This window comes from Microplitis mediator, chromosome 2, assembly GCF_029852145.1.
Source record: "Microplitis mediator isolate UGA2020A chromosome 2, iyMicMedi2.1, whole genome shotgun sequence".
Classification (NCBI taxonomy): Eukaryota; Metazoa; Arthropoda; class Insecta; order Hymenoptera; family Braconidae; genus Microplitis; species Microplitis mediator.
Genome location: NC_079970.1, coordinates 3113749 through 3132964, shown reverse-complemented (window position 1 = coordinate 3132964; position 19216 = coordinate 3113749). Strand labels below are relative to the sequence as shown.

The window sequence follows — 19216 nt, the reverse complement described above, 5'->3', positions numbered from 1 at the left end:
GTCAATTAATTTTATATTTTACATATGTCATGTATGACAAAACAGTATTATCAATTGCATTTACTTAAATTTATGTATGTATATATATATATAGTGATATACAGCTGATAAGCCTCGAATTGTATGACGTAAATAATTTTGTTTTCAAAATTTTATAAAACGTACAGATGAATGTTTTTCTTTTCTTATTATTTAAGATAAGTCAAAAATATAACATAATATAAGTTGATATTAATATGTATGCCAGTTACTTTAGTGGATTTAAGATCCCGAGCACAAATGTTTGTTTAATTAAACTGTGTTAAATTAAAAAGCACACTCAGCTTGTTAGGTAATATCTATTTTTGATAAAATTACTCTCTGTGTACTTAATGTTATACATACATCATTTACATGACATGAGTATGAAGAATTTAATAATTACTTAAATTTATTATCATATTACGTGTGCTAGAGAGATCAGAAATTTAAAAAAACCAAACGATTAATTTTTTGAATTTGAATTTTAAAATTTTTTATAAATGATCGAAAGTTTGAGTAAATTATTCAGGACGAGGTAGGATTTTTTAAATATTTTTCTAGACAGATACTCCAAGCTTTTAGTTTTGTAATTATAATTATTATTATTACTATTAATTAATTATTAATTATTTTTTATTATAATTATTATTAAATGTTAATTATATTTTCTATAATAATCTGTCTCTCTAACAATAATAAATCGTTAGAAATAAAATCAAGTAAAAATACGTGTCCTAATTGATTTTACGAACACTAATTTAATAATAATAATGATATAACATTCAAATTATTATTTCAAATGTACAATATACTATTTTTTAAAATTAATTACATATTTTATACGAATATCAAATCAATAGAAATATTAATAATTAAAAAAAAAAAACGATATTTTACTACGCCCTCATCGATGGTTATCATTATCATAATAATTTACCCGGATTTCGTACAACTTTTTTTTTTCAACACAAATTTAGAATTTATTATGCGTTCACTTCATTCTTTAAATTTTTTACCGCATTAATATTTAATATTTAATATTTTTTTCATAAATTTGTATCTAATAACTTGGACGTAATTAAAAATAATATATTTATAAATGACAAAAAAAAATATTACAAATAAATGAATAGTATCTATATATATATAAATGAAATATAAAAATGAAAGAAAATGATACCAAGTTATTAGTGTCTGTAAGATATTTAAATCTCACGCGGGAAAATGTCAATGAATGCAATTGTTTTATTTTATTTAGTGGCATTCTAAGGCACATTTCAAAACGCGTTTAAAATAAAAACTCAAAATTATATTTTTTTAAATTATTATTACAATAATAATTTTATACCACTTGTACAATAATAATAATAATAATAATAATAATAATAATTTTAATGATAACAATATCATTAATTATTAAATTTAAAAATAAATTTTTTTTTTAAGTTAACACAATTAAATTATAAATTCAATTATTGAATAAATTACTAATAACATTTAATCAAAATTTTTATTTTATTTACGATAAGAGACCTAGTACCGATCACTCATGTATTTGTATATATATTTAGTAAAACTTAGTAAATATATATATATCCAAATACATGGAGTGATCGGGGACTAAGTTTCTTACGTTACTGACGAAAATTTAGTTGAATTTACTTATTTTTTTTTAAATCATGCCCTAGAGTTTAATTATTAATCTGCGTATTTTAATTTTCAACAAATAAAAATACTAATAGTAACATAAAAAAAAAAAAATGTAAAATAAAATAAAGTAATAATTAATATATAAAACATTGTTGTCAATAGACACACATACGCGTTTCGTAATCTTTTTGTGCCATAAATTTATTGTAGATATATAATTATTTAATCAAATTGAATGCTAATTAAATTTAATAATTTTTCTTCACTTCGTTCTTAAAGTTCTTATTTTATTTTTACTATTATTTATAATTGTCAAACTAATCAAAACAGAAAATAGTTATAAGAAAAGCAGGACTTTGTTTGATAAATCATCCTCGTCAAATAACAATGTATTGCAATAAATATACGATGTGTAGCAAAAAAATATCCCCGGTTGGGTTAGAATCTAGCTCTGATGTAAACTGCAGATGCGTCGTGTTCACCATAACCCAGACGTTTCGCGTGTTTGTAAACTTCATTGGCAGCAGCAGCAAGTGGCAATGGCTGCTCCAGTTGATCGCTCATACCCAACGATAATCTTAAATCTTTCTGCATGTGTTGCAAGGGTAATTGTGTAGGAAAGCCGCCTTCAATTATAGCTAAAAGTCATACAACCAGACATTAATCCTCAGTAATTCGAATTTCAATCACAAGAAAATAAAAAAAAAATATAAAAATACCTTTTCCTTTGTCCAAAATAGCTGGACACGCCAGCGACGTAAGCTCAAGAACTTCCAAGACGTGTTTCTGTTGTAGACCAGCACGATCTGCTAACGCCATGCTCTCAGCTAGTCCAGCAAGAGTAACACCAGCCATCAATTGTAAAACTAAATTCATCTTCGAGGCATTACCAACTTCCCCGAAGTAAAAGGTATTTTTTCCCATCGCTTCGAAGCAGGACTGACACTCGTCAAACAGCGATCTGTCTCCTGCCGCGAGAATCACCAGAGTGCCCTCGTGGGCGTGAGTTTTGCTACCCTGTACCTGCGCCTCCAGATAACGACCACCTTTCGCATTAATCGCCTCCGCAATATCTTGAGATGTCTCGGCATCGATTCCGGTCATCTCTACATATCCTTTGTCTGGAGTTATTTCCATCAGGACACCGCAGTTACCGAACACCATCTGCGATAAATAAATTATTTAAATAAATATTACACGTCAAATAAATATGATACTGAAGCTAGCAGACGTCTAATAATTTTTGGACTTTTGTTAGGCGATAAAAAAAAAAAAAAAAAACAATGTAAAAGGATGATACTGAAGTTAGCAGACGTCTAATAATTTTTGGATTTTGTTTTAGACAATAAAAAATTTTTTAAAAAATATTTGAAAAAATTGCACCTGTTGTTTTTTAAATTTTCTACATGTGCATATTTTTTTGCAGTTGATTTATTGAAAAACGAAAATTCAAAAATTTTTAAATGTCTGCTAACTTCAGGATCATTGTAAAAGGATGTAATTATCATACATTGAATAAATTATTATTATTATTATCGACATAAATAAAAAAAATATTTGAAAAAATTGCACCTGTAGTTTTTTAAATTTTCTACATGTGCATATTTTTATTTTATTTTTTTGCAATTGATTTGTTGAAATACGAAAATTCAAAAATTTTTAAATGTCTGCTAACTTCAGGATCATAAATAAATTAATATTTTTAAAATAAACAATAAAACTTACATCTTTCGCAGCCTGTGGGTCAGCTACACATGAGAACGTTATATCCGCAGCCTGCACTACGTCCGAAGGAGTAAGTCCGTGATCAGCACCAGCCTTCACGAAGTCATTACACTGAAAAATTAAATGATAAAAAAATCAGTAACCAAAATAAAATTTTTGGAAAATAAATTTTTGAATTTAAATTTAAATAAAAAAAGGATTCCCATATGTTCTTAGTCTTTAGCGACACCTGCCTCAAAATTTACAAGATGTTTAGTTATTCCCGACAACGACAGATGGCGCTGCCTCCAGATGTTTAACCCAAGACGCCATTTGCCGTTAAAAATAAGTCACGTATTCCACGCGGTACAACACCGGATGGATACACTTCGCTTTCGCCATATCATCCAATGTCGCCATTACAATTTTTTAAAATTTTTTTTACAGACGCATTCTATCATGCCAATGTTATCCACTATCGTACCAAGGATTTCCTTGATACTTGATACCCAGATTTTTTCTCCCCTCCATCAGTAAATAAAACTATTTAAATAAACGCCATTATTTAAAATCTTCGACAGTTTGAGACCCATTAAAATATCATTATTTTTAATTACAGAATTATGCTGACGGACTTGATATGACTTCAGCAGAACTCAAAGCCAAACAATAGAATTATTTCTTATCAATAGAAGCAATTTTTGTCATCTAAAAAACTGCTGAACCCTCATTACATGAATTGTCATGTAATGCTCGATGTCTGCCTTCCAAGTGTTCAACAGTAGGCGTCATTAGTTGTTGCCAAGGCATATCTTTCAACAAAGTCCGCGTTACCACGACAATTAAGGTCTTGAAATACGTTTACAGAAATACTGGCTAAACTAAATGCTGTTGAACGTACACTTGATAAAACCTACGCATTGTAACAATAATATTTTTATATATATCTATATTTATTTATTTATTTATTATAATAAACGCCAATCGGCAATACACTTTAAATTTGTTTAGGTTAACATGTTCGTATTAATATTACGACCTTATATTTGTATTTATTTCCCAGTATATTATGAAAATTTAATTGAAATTTATATGTTTATAAATACATATATATAATAATGCTTTTATATAATTTTTGTTTGCGATACTAGATTACTTGTTAATATTTTTACTACTCGCTCTACTAAAAGAAAAAAAATAAAATGAACGGACTATAAATATGAATTTGTTACATACTTTTATCAAAAACAAATATGACAATATGTAATCACGAGAATTGACACTAAGATTAATATATATAAGTAAGTGACCTTGCGTTTAGTTTAATTCCAATGGAATTTTAAATATTTTTTCAAAAATTCAATTTTATAATCTGAGAAAAAATATAAATAAAATATCTCAATTATGTCTGATACATATAAATATATATATATTTATGTATTAATGTAACGGTACAAAACGGTCATTTGAGAGTATTGACCCACGAAAATATTTTTTAATCGTAAATTATCGCGTTCAAACGGAAGTAAAATAAAATTCATTTTTTAAAAAACGCGTGATAAAAAAATAACGTGACCTGGACACAGTTTTACGTAATCCGTTAAATATAGTAGTAAACATTTACGTCAACGCCTACAATAAATTAAATAGCATCCATGGTAATTAATTTGTATCAACATAAATTTAAAGTGGAATTTTTCAAACATGACGACATAAAATCGTAATAATGAAAAATGCTTTTAATATTTATTTTAATTTCTCTTGAGAATTTATTTATGATGAGACTGTAAGTAGTGCAGTGCAATTGTTAGCAAGCGTAAATGAAATAATGAAAGCGTGACAAAAGTTATATGTTATAATATATCACATTTGTCTGTCAAAAAAAAGTTTATAACTAAACATAATCTAAAATTATTTATATGTTTAAGTGCAGAGGTTGCAGTACTAAGCTTATAGCACTTGCTAACAAGTTAATTGAAGAATATGTATGCGGAATATCAAGTAAAGTATGAAAAAGCAATATGAGGATAGGATGAAAGACTAAAAATATATGTAATGAGTACAAATGGGTGTTGAGAACAACTCAGAGTACAGCAAAGCGAAGAAAATGCTTTTGGTTTTGTTGGTGGATATATATTATGGTACCAGGCAGCTCCTATCCTAACCGTATATATATACAGCCTTTATTTATTTCAGTGCGATGTTGCCACCTCGGGTAATATTGATCGAACCTGGCTGGGTTGGTACCCAGATGGCAACATCGCAGACAACCCAGCTGATTCAAACTACTGTCGTCCCTGTTATGCTCTTGTCGTCGTCTGGTGCTAAAACTCTATATGCTATACAGACTTAACTTCTTTTCGAATTATCATATGGGTTTCTTTTAACGGCTAGGTCATTCTAACTGAATTTTTGAATTTCACTTTTCTTTTCGTCATTCGAGTGACGTAATTATTAAATACGTATTTATTTATTTATTTATTTATTTATTTATACTCAATTACAAAAATTAGTATAAATAATAATGACTAGGATTAATCCCGTTTATATAAAAGAAAGAAACGCCAGCAGCTCATATAATATATAATCAATAAGATTAACAATTATAGACATAATTACATATATTAATTCAGTTATTATTTTTCTAGTTGCATTAAATATTTATAGCATAGATTCTTAGAAAAGTAAAATTCGAAATTTCGCTCAGTATTGCCGACAAGTCATATAGGTTTTTTTGAAATTTTTAATCTAAAATATACAAAAGAATACAAGACCTACAATATATTTAACATGCAGTAAAGAATAAATTTTGGTAGTTTTTTATAATGCAAATGAAATGGAATTTTTGAATTTTAATTTTCTAATTACGTCACTCGAATAATAAAAATCTTCTGATGGTTTCTCATCCTTTTTTCGGAAGCTGTAAAAATTTCTATATTATTGATAAATAAATTTAAAGAAAAGTAAAATTCAAAAATTCAGTTTTCACGGCCAAGCCTTGATGTAAAAAAATAAAAAATAAATAAGAATTACAGTAGGACCTCGTTATACGACTATAAGTTTCTCTCTCATTATCGCGAGACCTGGTTTGTAAAAAAGACAGAATCATAGTCTTATAACGAGGCCCGATTGTATTAAAAGCAAAAAAATCACTTTCTACTTTACTTGTATCATATAAAAAATTAAATGTAAGATCTAACCCTGCCCTAGTGGGAGTATTGATCAATTCTGGAGCAAATCTTGAGCAAGTCAAGGAGAATGCAACAAAATATTATATCTATATACTGCGATTTCAAGATCGTGACTAAGATAACTACTGGGATACTGATTCATTTTTTTTTTTAGGATTCATACTGAGAAAAATGACTAGTGAAATAGTACTTCCTATTTGACCGAAGAGTTTTCTATCAGCTGGATAATTTATGAGCAAAAATTAATTTTTTTCAGAGAAAGTTGTTATTTATTTTCACTTATCAAGAAAGAATTAATTCAAACTACAGTACGGCCATTTTTTAATTCTTTTGAATAAAAATAAGAAATTCCGAAGATTAGTTCTCGTATCAAGATTTTTTCGCTGTACACAAATATTTTATACTCTGTTTCACTTTTACTTGCAGATAAAATTTAAATTTACATGAGAGTAAGTAGAGCGTCCGAAATTGGTTAAGACCAAAGTACGATCTATATATTATATAAACAAATGCTTAAAATAATTCAAACATTTGGCTTTTTGTCTTTACACAAAATCTACATCAATGACTACTATTATTATTATTATTTCAGGTAGTCTATAATTATCTTTTAGACTCGTAAGTAAAGAGCAAAGTGACGCTTAAACTTTCACTTTCGTCTAAAATAAACATAAAGAAAAATAATAATAATATTTTTTCATGCCGACTATTGAGTCATGAAAAAAAATATTCAACATTTTGTGACAATAGATTTTTCTTTTTGTCCTTTAGTGTGTTAACCGTGACCTCAAGTCGCCCATTTATAACTACTCCTAACATATGAAAAAATATAAAAAAATAAATGTTAAGATATTTATTTCCAGCGATAAATTTTTTCTCATATTAATTTTCTAAAAAAAACAACCGGTCGTTTTTATTATTAGATTATTTTTTTATATGTCTTTAGAACAAAACAATCAATAATTTTTTACTGACGTTTTTTTTTCGTAGACAAACAACTAAAAATAAATACGATAACAATAAAATATGTTAATATTTTTATTGTACAATTAAATATTTATTTCGAAATCATGCATTGATATAAATATTATATCGTAACAAGTCGTTATCATTTTTAACAGAGCTCTCATAAATAGATAATAATTGTAGTAATTATTATTATCACTAAATTTTTTTCTACATCCATGTATTGATTTAACCTGGACACCACATAAATTATTTTATTTTAATAAAAAAAATATTTTCTTTTCAGAGGAAGCTCTTGAATAATTTTTTAAATTAAACCCATACATAACAAGTATTTATTCATATCTACTCTACATAACAAGTGAGATTACAAGTAAAGAGCGACATTAAAAAATAACAGGATGAAGAAAAAAAATATATGGAGCAGAGTAAAAAATTTCTAGTGGGATTCAAATCTTAGCCGCCCAGTTCTCCAGTTGCTTGTAAATTTTTGATCCATACTACATATAAATATATGAAAAATGGAAAACTAGTATCCGAACAGCACAGAAAAGTTTGTATATTTTTGTATATATATTTAATTGTAAATATTCGTCAGTAGCTGTATCAAAAGTATATACAGCGTCTGCGCAACGTTGCCAAGTTCAAGAGACAAGAAGCAGCAGGAGCGAATATAACCCAGCAAGCGGCGACTAGAACTCGGTTTAAAAATCCAACGTTGCCAGATATCGAGTTTCAGAACCGCGAGCACCCACGAGGAGATTCGAGAGAGTGTCTGCCAGTCAATTTTAGCCACGGGAACGTTGTGGGTTGGAAATTGTACGTCGACGGTTAAGACCAAAAGTACCGCGGGTTTGCCTCATGTAAGGTCAGGAATATAAGTGATAAATATAATAATAATAATAAATAAATAAATAAATAGTTTCATTTAAATATCTATTGATTAATATTTATACGTATTATTAAAACAGGTTTTATTTAATAAAATAGTTTATTTTATTAATCGATAAATTGGATGAGAAGAAAGTTTATTGGAAAATAATATACGGCAACAATGAAGAGACAAAATATTTGTCTATGGTAACAAATTATAACCGATTAAACAAAGTTTATAAATATAAATAAGAAATATGAGAGTTGCGTGGGTGTACAATGGTATTGGCACATTCTCTATAAAAGAGTTTAGATATCTAGCCAACGGTTAATAATTGTTGTTAATTTTTTCTTATCATTATTATTATTATTATTATTAATATTATTATTGTTGTTGATGTTATTTGTAATTATTATTTATATTAGTGCGTTGGAGCACAAATTAATTGGCTCATAATTGTAAAAATATAACTGACAGATTGTAATAACGCGAATATTGAAAGAGGGAGAAAGAAAGAAGACTGAGAACATCGGCAACAAATAAATTTCAAGCCTGTATTTAATAAATACGCAAATAGATAAATTAATAAATCGATTATTATTATAATTATTGTTTGTTGGTTATGAAAAATAATCGGACTGTATGATAACGAGCGGAGTGAGAAGGAAATGGGAGGTGGTAGTGGGACGTGCTCAAAAAATCTACATTGTCTTAATAACATAAGGAATGAGAGTTTCAGCTGGGAATATTTATCAATGTCTGCTGGCATACTTGCTGGTGACAGTGAAAATAGTATCATCAGATCTAGATCTCTACCAAGATCTAGATCCTTTAAGAGAAAAAATTACTGTCCATCCGATAGCGAACTTCGAGTGTCCTGCTGGCTGCCAATGCACGAATTTGAGTTTTCAATGCAAAGGCCAGATTTTGAGAGACTTAGAACTGCCCAAAGAGGCTATAGAAGTAAAGTTGGAAGATGTGAGGACCAGCACTGGGACGCTGAAGATTCACATGCTCGAGTATTTGACGCAGTTGAGAAAACTCACGTGGACTTCAAGCGGATTGGAACATCTAGAGAATGGAGTATTTGTCGCAACACAGCGCCTTCAGTACCTCGACTTAGGTGACAACCGTCTCACGGCATTGGATCCTGATATTTTAGCTCCACTTGAAAACTTGAGGTACCTCAATTTGTCAAGAAATTTAATAAAAAGTTTACCCGCTTTTAAAAATCTTTATTCACTCGAGACACTCTTGGTATCTCATAATCGTCTTGAAGTACCGCCATTTAAAGCATTTGCTTCATCTAGTTATCTCAATCATCTTGATCTATCAAACAATCATCTTGTTCTACTCCAAGAATTTACGTTTCAACCTAACCGGGAACTGACGTTCCTCAAACTATCAAACAATCGTCTGATAAATTTACCCAGCCGAGTGTTCTCAGGTCTCAGTAAATTGCGGCATCTTGAAATATCAAACATAAGTATAAACCAACTACCACGTGGTCTGTTTACTGAACTAAGGGCTCTTGAGTATTTAAATATTTCAATAAATCCAATATTTAATTTTACTGATTACACCTTCCAAGGACTTGTAAATTTAATTCAATTGGATATTAGCGAGACTTTGATATCCCAATTACCTCAAGGTCTTTGGCAACGTGTACCAAATTTAAAATCCCTAATTATGGACAAAACAAAAATTGAAGTACTGAAAGCTGACGATTTTTTAGGTCTATATAATCTTGAAAATTTGACAATTACCAGCAGTCCGTTACGTGAAATAAATTCAAAGGCATTGGATCATTTGTCGCATCTACGTAACGTTGACCTACGCAATAACTTTCTTTACTTTTTACCAGCAAGTCTGGCGCATCTCGCACATCTTTCAAATCTTCATCTCCAAGGCAACCCTTGGGCGTGTGACTGCCGGATGTTTTGGTTTGTAAAGTGGGCACACAATAATATTCATCCAATGGCATTTGCCCAGGGGCTTAAATGTGATTACAATGATACAGTTAATCCAATCGAAGCAGTAGATTACTTACAATGCAAACCACCAGTTCTTATTCACAAGAGTCCGGAGAATAATTTGCACCAAATAAATAAGTCAGTATTGCTTGAGTGCGAATTTAATGGGAATCCAGCTCCGTCATTAACTTGGGTAACTCCAACACTTGAAATCTTCCACTGGAATCCCGATTCGACTTTTCCAGATTCATTTCATAATCATCCAAAAGATCATACACGAGACAATTTAATAAGTCTTAGCAATAATGGTAGGGTTCGTTTGGTCGAAAATGGCTCGCTGCTGATAACAAACTTGCTAAGGCAGGACGTCGGTCTCTATAAGTGTTTTGCTGCCAATCCAATAGACAATGCCACAACCTGGATCCACTTAAAAATGGATCCCGTTGTTTATCTCCACATTAAAATGTTTAGTATCGCCGTTGGAGCTGCTAGCGCAATTTTGTTTCTGTTACTTACTCTCTTCGTCCAGTTCATAAAATATCTTCTGAATCGGTAAGTTTGCTTTTAAATTTCATACTTATTTGTTGTCTGTCGACAGTTTTCCTAATTTCGATATAAATTACGGTATTAAAAAAATTTATTGTCTCAGGTGTGGCTGCTGCAGATGGTGTACTTGCTGCAGACGTGGTACTACACCACGTGCTAAACAAATATACCAAATGCTGGACAACATTGAACAGTACAAGAGCCAGCAGCTTGAACGTCTGCGAGAAAATTACACTCAGCAGGTGCACAGAATCAAAGACAATTGTGCTCAGCAAGTTGAGTGGATAAGAGACAGCTACGAAGGGCAAATGAGGCACATCAGGGATATTAGAGATTATGGAACTAATCATCTTACAACGCTCAGGGATCAATACTATGAACAGGTAAAAAATACATACCAATATATATAGATATAAGATATATATTAGTAGAAATTGCGCATTGGGAAATTTGCCAAATATTTAATAGAAACAAAAATAAAGTAATAAATTAAATGAAATTTTAAGAAAAATAAATAGATAATGTACGAGTTGACTTTTCGCTCAGAAAAAAAAATAAATAAAATATAAATGAGCGAGTTGAAGAGAAAAAAAATATCTATGTGTTGACAGGTGAAACGCGTACGCGACTACTCTACAGGACAATTAAACTGGGTACGAGAGAACTACGTCTTCCAACGAAACAAGATACGCAAATTTAGTGCACATCAAGTTTTACGATTTCGCGAGGGTTACAAGTACCAGCAGCAGACACTGAATAAAGTATTAGAAAATTTGCCAAACTTGTACTTTGAGAATTGCCGAAGTGGATCGTGCAGCAAGAACGACGCTGCAGGGTTCGATTCACGGGAGTTGAGTTCCTCAATGCCGGATATCGAGACATATTTCAAAGTTAAGATAAACGAGCTGGCGAATTACAACAGCGCAAGTATGGACGACATCAACAGCGAATACTACACACCCACGGAATTCTCATCAGCGAGCCCTCAGACGCAAAATTTCATCGACACAATTCACATTAATTACATTGAAGATGGTCCACCTCCTCTACCACCGATACTGTCCTGTTTCCGAGCTGAAAGCGCAGTTCTGCATTCAATTCAAGAGGACAACAACGACCCGGTAATTATTAAAAATAATAAAGATAAAAAGCAAACTCAAGTTAGTAAGCCGATAAACAGGGGCACGAGTGTTGAACTATTGGGTCGTAAACAACATCCACAAGCACCAGAGAGTCTTGGTCTTCTTGCTCCCAGCACTAGTATGCCTGAATTACCTCACGAGACTAGGCTCTAACTGGCCTAATTGTGATAATTTTTAAAAAATTAATTAAATAAATAAATGATTTTTAAATTTAATTATTTTTTTTGTGATGCCGGTGCAAGTCATGTTTTTTTGGATTTATTTAAAATCGTTCTTCGTGCTCTCGAAATCATGTGCCTTTCACTAATGCTTCGTATCGGTCAAGGTGAAAGTTATCGGTGGCTTTTACATTATTATTTATTACAACAATAATAATGAAAAAATAAATAAATAAATAAAAGCATTACTCGAAAAACTCGAGCTTTTTGTTTGTTAACAACACGCTGGTGCTTGCACATGACACCGTACCTGACACGTTGTAATCACGAGTGATAAAAATTTTAAAAAAATAATCATGTGTTTTTAAAAGAGACGTGAAGATAAAATAACAACAACAACAATCAACAACAAGAGAGTCTACAGGTATTGGAAAAAAAAGAAATATTAAAATATTTGTAGAAGAAATGAAATTGTGCTGTGTTTTAAATAACAACAACAATAACAATAATAATAACAACGATCACTGATTACTGTTCTAAGTGACCTGCGTTACCGGCTTCTATCTTTATTATAAACAATCCAATAAAATATTAATAGTAATTAAGGGAATATATATATCATTTGAAAATGCCTAGGTGTCAATTGAAAATAACAACAAAAATATAAATAATAATAATAAGTTAGTGTTATTATTATTTTTTTTAAAGCGGGCTCTTTTCTAAAATTTATAAAATAATTAAAATACATTTATTTTTCATTTTTTTTGTCTCATCACGATCCGAGCCAATTATTTAATTCAGGCGGACGTCATTTGTGTTCGCGTACTATACAGTAAGACACCTTATTTTCATCTGCTCATCTGTTACTCTTGTAGATTTTAAGTCGTTAAAGGGAAGACGTTTTTTTTTTTTTTTGACATTTTTCATGTAACGGTTAATCGCAATAGAATTATGTTATCAATAATAATTACAGTAAGAAAATTTAATTGAATTTTAATGATTTTTTGTCAGTTCAGTCTATTATATTACTAAAGAGAATTAACAAAATAAAGATTTATATTTGTTCCATGTCTATTAATGTGAGAAGATAAGTGTGAATTTTTTTTTAAAATTACGTATGAGTTACAATTATTTTTTTAGTGCCAAAAGTCTCAATGATTTTCCAAAAATCGTCTTCCTGAATAAATAAAATTCGTTAAGACGTTGAAAATTTTAAATGCTCTTACTTTAAATAAATTAAATGTTTACTCAATGGAATGTATCTAAGAAATAAAAAAAAATAATTCATATTTCATTCATCAGTGACGTCTATGCAATAAAATATTTTACTAAAATTTCAAAAATCTGTTGCTAATTAAATGGCCGAGTTTTGTTATTTTATTCAAAATTTAAATTACTGGGAAAATTAACATGGACGTGTTTAGTTAGTGAATATTAATTTTTTTTTTTACGTAATAAATATTTTTTTGTTAATTAATAATGATAAATATGACGGACACAGCCTTGGTAGAACTGAGCATAGAGTTTACCATATAAATGGCCAAGACGTATCGAGAAACATGAAAGTTAATAATATTTAAATTTAAATAAAATTCACACTATTATTGTCAACATTTAAAGATGGAAAAAAAGTATGACCGAGAAATATTCAAATCACAAACGAGCCAGATTATATCCATAGCACTGAATTTTAAACCTAGTCGATAAATTTTTTTTTTTATTAAGATTATTTCTGGTTTATTTAAAACTTATTTGTAACAACTGCGGTAATTGTTAACGGAAATTAGCAAGTGATCAAGTATATTAAATTTTAAAAAGTAAGAAGATATATAAAGAGAAGTGATTAATGATATAAAAAGAAATTAAAAGTGAATTAGATTGTAATGAATATTATCTCTTCCAATAATATGTAGTAGACATATGCGTAAAAAAAGTAAATAAACTTTTGAATTGGAGGGAATCTATCAATATATTATTGGCCTTTATCAATTATCCTTTCATAGTTTTTAGTTATTAATGATTTATATATATAGAATAATATTTATCCAATAAATTAAGTTTTTAATTTAAATATTTAATTGTACTTTAAAATTATATATATATATATATATTAATAAATATATATATGAAATGTTATTGAACTGAATTTGATCATCAATATATTATTTTAGAATGAAAAACATTTCGTGTCAATCATTTAAAATATTTATCATTAAGAAAAAAAAAAAAAAAAACCAACAAATTATCAAATAAATATTTTTGTCGATTAATTTTTTGATTAAATATTAAAAGTGTTCATTTGATTTAATCTCCTGTATATATATATATACGTGTATATATATATATTATTGATAAATATTAATATCTATTTAGATAGAGATAAAAATTAGTATAGTATAAATAATTGAAAAGTGTGTGTAGCAGCTTCTTTGATTGACTAAAGTATCATAAAGATTTGAAGCATCGTTTATCATGGCAGTATGTGATGATGGTCATATTAATGTATGTTTTAAAATTACGTAAGTGTTCTTTAACTGTGACGAGGCAAACTTACGCGGTTCTTCTGATCAAGTATATCATTATGAAGTGTTAATATTTATTTTATTCCTATAATTATATATTTTATATTTATCTGATCAAAATTATTATTTTAATACCGGGATTTTAAATGTCAACAAATTAACCCAGTAATAATTAATCACATTTACTATGACTGATAATAAATATATACATTCATAAGTATTTGAGATTATGGTGGCTATTAAGTCTTTAGTAGCACCAAATATTTTTTTTCGACAAATGCTCATTAGCTGCAGACTAATTAAAGTTTTGTAACCGTGGGTTTGTTCAATTTAAAATTTTTCGATGACTTTTTCAATGAGAAACATAAATTATCGAAGAAATAAATGCCAAGTCACGTGATATGACAGTTTGAACTAGTAAATCTCAATAGATATTATCTGCAATGTATGTAGATATATTTATATATGTAGGTATATATTAGTACATACCTTTTCCTGAGTTCTATTCCAAACGATGACACTGTGCCCGCTGTTGATGAGATTCTTGACGATACCACTGCCCATAATACCAAGTCCGAGGAAGCCAAACTTGAGGGTAGACGGTAAAATATTTTTCTCTTTCAAAGTTTGTGACAGCGTTTCAACGTCCAGAGGAGGAGTTACCTTTAAGATATTAATTTATTTTTAACCAACCAATTATACTTACATTACATTTTTAAATCGAAGATGTAACAACAAAAACAAATAATATAAGATATGAAAAATTTGAATTTGTTTCCTTCCGGTTTTTTTTGAATTTGAAAATAGTAAATTTGAACTTGTACCTGAAGATCAGAACGTTTTATGCAACGAAAATAAAAAAATTTTTGTAATTTGACTGTTTAAAGGTGACTTAAGGGGCAATTGGGGTCCGTTGCAATTTTTGGCTGACACACTAGCACTTATGCGAAAGATTTTGAAATCTAGATCCAGTAGATTTTTTTAACTTTTCATTTTTATTCCACGAAAAACGTTCCGATTTTCAGGTGCATAAAAAATTGGAAAGAAAAAAATCTACTGGATGACTAGATTTCTAAAATGTTTCGCATACAGATGCTGGTATGTCAGCCAAAAATTTTAGGCCACCCCAAATTTCCGGAGCTACCCCTTAAGCAGTTAAATTACATAAATTTTTTCCATTTTCGTTGCGCGGAAAACGTTACGATCTTCAGGTTTATATTTGAACAGCTGCTACTATAGAATTTACGTTATAAACTTTTTTTATTTTTTTAATTCTTCATAAATTTTCACGCTATTATTTTTGGAGCTTTAATCTTTTTTCAAAATAATCTCATGTATTTTGTTGTTTTAATACTTGGTAAAATTTTTCAAGTGTCTGGCACTTGACTGTATGTTGAGCATACTTGAGATACTTCAATCCAAAAATTTAACAGGTACGTAAATTCACTCATATATGGTGATAATTATTTTTAAAAAATTTTGTATTCATTTCCCGATTTCATAAACTTGAAGATTAATTTTTTTTCAAACCAACACTTAAAAGAAATTAAAAATTTTTTTAAAATATACGGGGATAGAAATTTTTTAAATGAATTTTTTCTAATAATATTTAATTAAAAAAAATTAATTAATATTTGAACTAAAAGTCGTTAAAATGAAACAAGTGTATGGTTAAAAAAAATATTTATATCAATTACAGTATTTAATAATAAAAACTTTTAAACTGTGGAAAAAAATAAAACGGAAGTGGGAAAACATGTTACGGTGTACTTTCAAAAAGTTAATAAACAAGTAAACTAGATAACTGATTACGAAAATGAAAAATAAAAGATATATTATAAATTAGGGATGGGGAAAAATAATGTAGAGTATGAAGAGTAGAAGGTAAAAAAAAAACTTGTTGAGTGTAAGTTGTGAAACACTTGATAGAGAAACGCGCGAAGCACGAGCCATGCGCACTGACATGACGATGAGAATCCCTGCTCATTGGCTGTGTATGTAAGATATCATCGTACATATCCGTTGTACTTTATGTGCGTTAATGTTCAATTTCCGAATTCAAGTTTTTCAAAAAATAAATTTAAATTTCAAGCGCAATTAATAACGTAACTAATTAAAGAATCAATTGTTCACGCGTTTTTTTTTTTTTTTTTATCGAAAATACTATTGTTTATTTATTTTATTTACTCGTTTGTTTCAATTTTTTTTTTATCAAGTACCGACAATGGAGTAAAAAATTAATGACCCTGAAGTTTGCAGACAATTAACAATTTTCGACAATTTAATTTAAGAAAATTTAGAATTCGCACATGTAGAAAATTTAATAAACCATAGGTGCAATTTTTAATATTTTTTTTTTTTTAGTTTATAGTTTTTGAAAAAACCCTAAAATTATTAGACGTCGGGTAATTTCAGTATTAAAGTAAAAAGACAATAATAAATTGAATTAAAATTTTTTGTCAATAACAAGTAAAATAATTTTGATAAATGAATTAAAAAAAAAATAATAATAATAATAAAAGAAAGAGGTATTGACTTACGGGTCTAGCAATATTCGCCGGCCTGTTCAAAAGTGTAGATCCGGACTTTCTTGGTGGAGACGGTGAGTGATTTAGTCTTGGGCTCACACTACCAACACGATTGTTAGCACTGTTGCTAGCACTTGACTCACGTCTTACTTTTTTAGCCGGACGATGATCTGAACTGTTGTCCGCTCGTTTTGTTTTCGGAGCAGATTCCTATCATCAGTCATTAATAAACTCATTAATACACCAATCAAACACTTAATAATTAAAAAAACCTTCCAATTAGCTATTACTCTACTCACTTTTCGCGGTTTCGAAATCTTTGGAGTCTTTTTCTCAGGAACAACAGTCTCCTCTTTTAACCTATCAAAGAGTGAGTCTGAATCCAGGCCATCGTCAAAGACCTGTTTCAAATAATATCACTATTTTAAAGTAACTTTTAAATAATTAAATAAATAAATAAATATAACTTCCAACGTCACAATTATTCTGTATTATTTTCTGAGAAATTAAAAAAATAAATTACCTCTCCCTTGGCAATAAATTCTTCAATAGCTTCCACCGCATCTTTGAAAGCCCCAGTCTTGCTAGATTTCACTAACTTATCTTTGAGATCATGATACGGTTGAATATTTGATTCTTCAATCCATGCACTGAAAAATTTATTTATCCGATAAATAAAACAATACTCCGGTAATTAAATTCAAATGTATCAATTACAGCCACTAATAATAATACTAAATAAAATAAAACAAAATAAACTTACTAATTGTTGGTCCCAAAGAAAAATATACATTGAACTGGACCCTTCTTAGCAGTTGGTGGTTTTTTCAACTCCTTTGGTGGGTTTGAAACCTTGATAAAAGTAAATTTAAAAAATAAAAATCACCTGTTTATTTATATAAATAAAAATAGTAAACAAAAAACTAATCAACGAACTCTATTTAACATAAAATTTAAATATTTGTAGGTTATACTAATGAGCTATCTGCGCGCCAATTTAAATTCGAATAACGGGTGTGGCGGGAGTGACTAGCGACGCGGGAAATTCCACCGAAGATCTCACATAAAAACTTATAAATTAAACTAAAAAATCATAGCAAACATATCAACACTTTGATATCTTTTTATAAATATACATATATGTGTATGTTAAATAAAATACTGTTATTTAATTGAATGAGCTCCCGCCAAAATGGAGGAAATCGGAACGCAAGAAAAAAAAATATGATGCGTGGCGCGCACTACACTTAAAATACAGCCGCTAACGGTTCGTATACTTTATTATACTTACTCGACCTGGCCAGGGTGAGAATCCCTTCATCTTAGCCCTAGAATAATAATATAAATAATAAATAAAAAGTTTTATTAAATTATAACAACAAATATTTATTTTCGAAACAAATACAAACCAAACGAGATCTCCAAGTTTAAATACTTCTGACATTTTTCACAACACCGTTAGTCTCAGACGTTCACTAAGCGACTGACTGCTCCTGCTACAGCGTCGTTTGTGTATCACTCCGTCAACCAGCTCACGTTACCCCCACCACCGCACTACGTTACTCAATTCAAATATTTTTTCACTACCGCTAAAATATTCAAATTATTCAAAAAATTTGAATATCTGTCATCAGTAATTCAAGCTCTCTTACATTTTCTACTAATTATTAACAACCACAGTAATTTATATTTTAAAATTAACAAATTAAATATTTTTTTAAACCAACTTCCGGTGGCGCTCTCGGTTCCGTGCCTGTAGACCACCAGCTAAAGTCACGTGTTTTTTAAAAGTTCTTTATTTATTTATTTTAAATAATTTATTCAAATAAATAATTAGTACTAGTATTTAATTTATGTAAATTTCAGTGGTTTCATTAATGGAAAGTTATTAATTATTGTAAGTAATTATTATAATTATTATTATTATTACTACTGAGTGTT

At 29.1% G+C, this 19216-nt stretch overlaps 2 protein-coding genes across 2 annotated transcripts; one reads left to right on the top strand and one right to left on the bottom strand.

Moving 5' to 3' along the window:
• Positions 1–736: 736 nt before the first annotated feature.
• LOC130663620 (cytokine-like nuclear factor N-PAC) lies at positions 737–18822 on the bottom strand. Its single transcript, XM_057462945.1, has 10 exons — positions 18685–18822; positions 18567–18603; positions 18039–18127; positions 17799–17925; positions 17575–17676; positions 17288–17485; positions 15237–15410; positions 3397–3507; positions 2391–2835; positions 737–2309 (listed from the first exon to the last, which is right to left on the bottom strand). Exons 1-10 carry the CDS (start codon positions 18717–18719, stop codon positions 2110–2112), a joined length of 1518 nt encoding a protein of 505 aa, XP_057318928.1. The 5' UTR covers positions 18720–18822; the 3' UTR covers positions 737–2109.
• On the top strand, positions 8182–14361 carry LOC130663618 (leucine-rich repeat neuronal protein 1). Its single transcript, XM_057462943.1, has 4 exons — positions 8182–8400; positions 8504–10931; positions 11029–11308; positions 11537–14361. The coding sequence occupies exons 2-4, from the start codon at positions 9133–9135 to the stop codon at positions 12218–12220; spliced, it is 2763 nt and encodes a 920-aa protein (XP_057318926.1). The 5' UTR covers positions 8182–8400; positions 8504–9132; the 3' UTR covers positions 12221–14361.
• Positions 18823–19216: the final 394 nt, after the last annotated feature.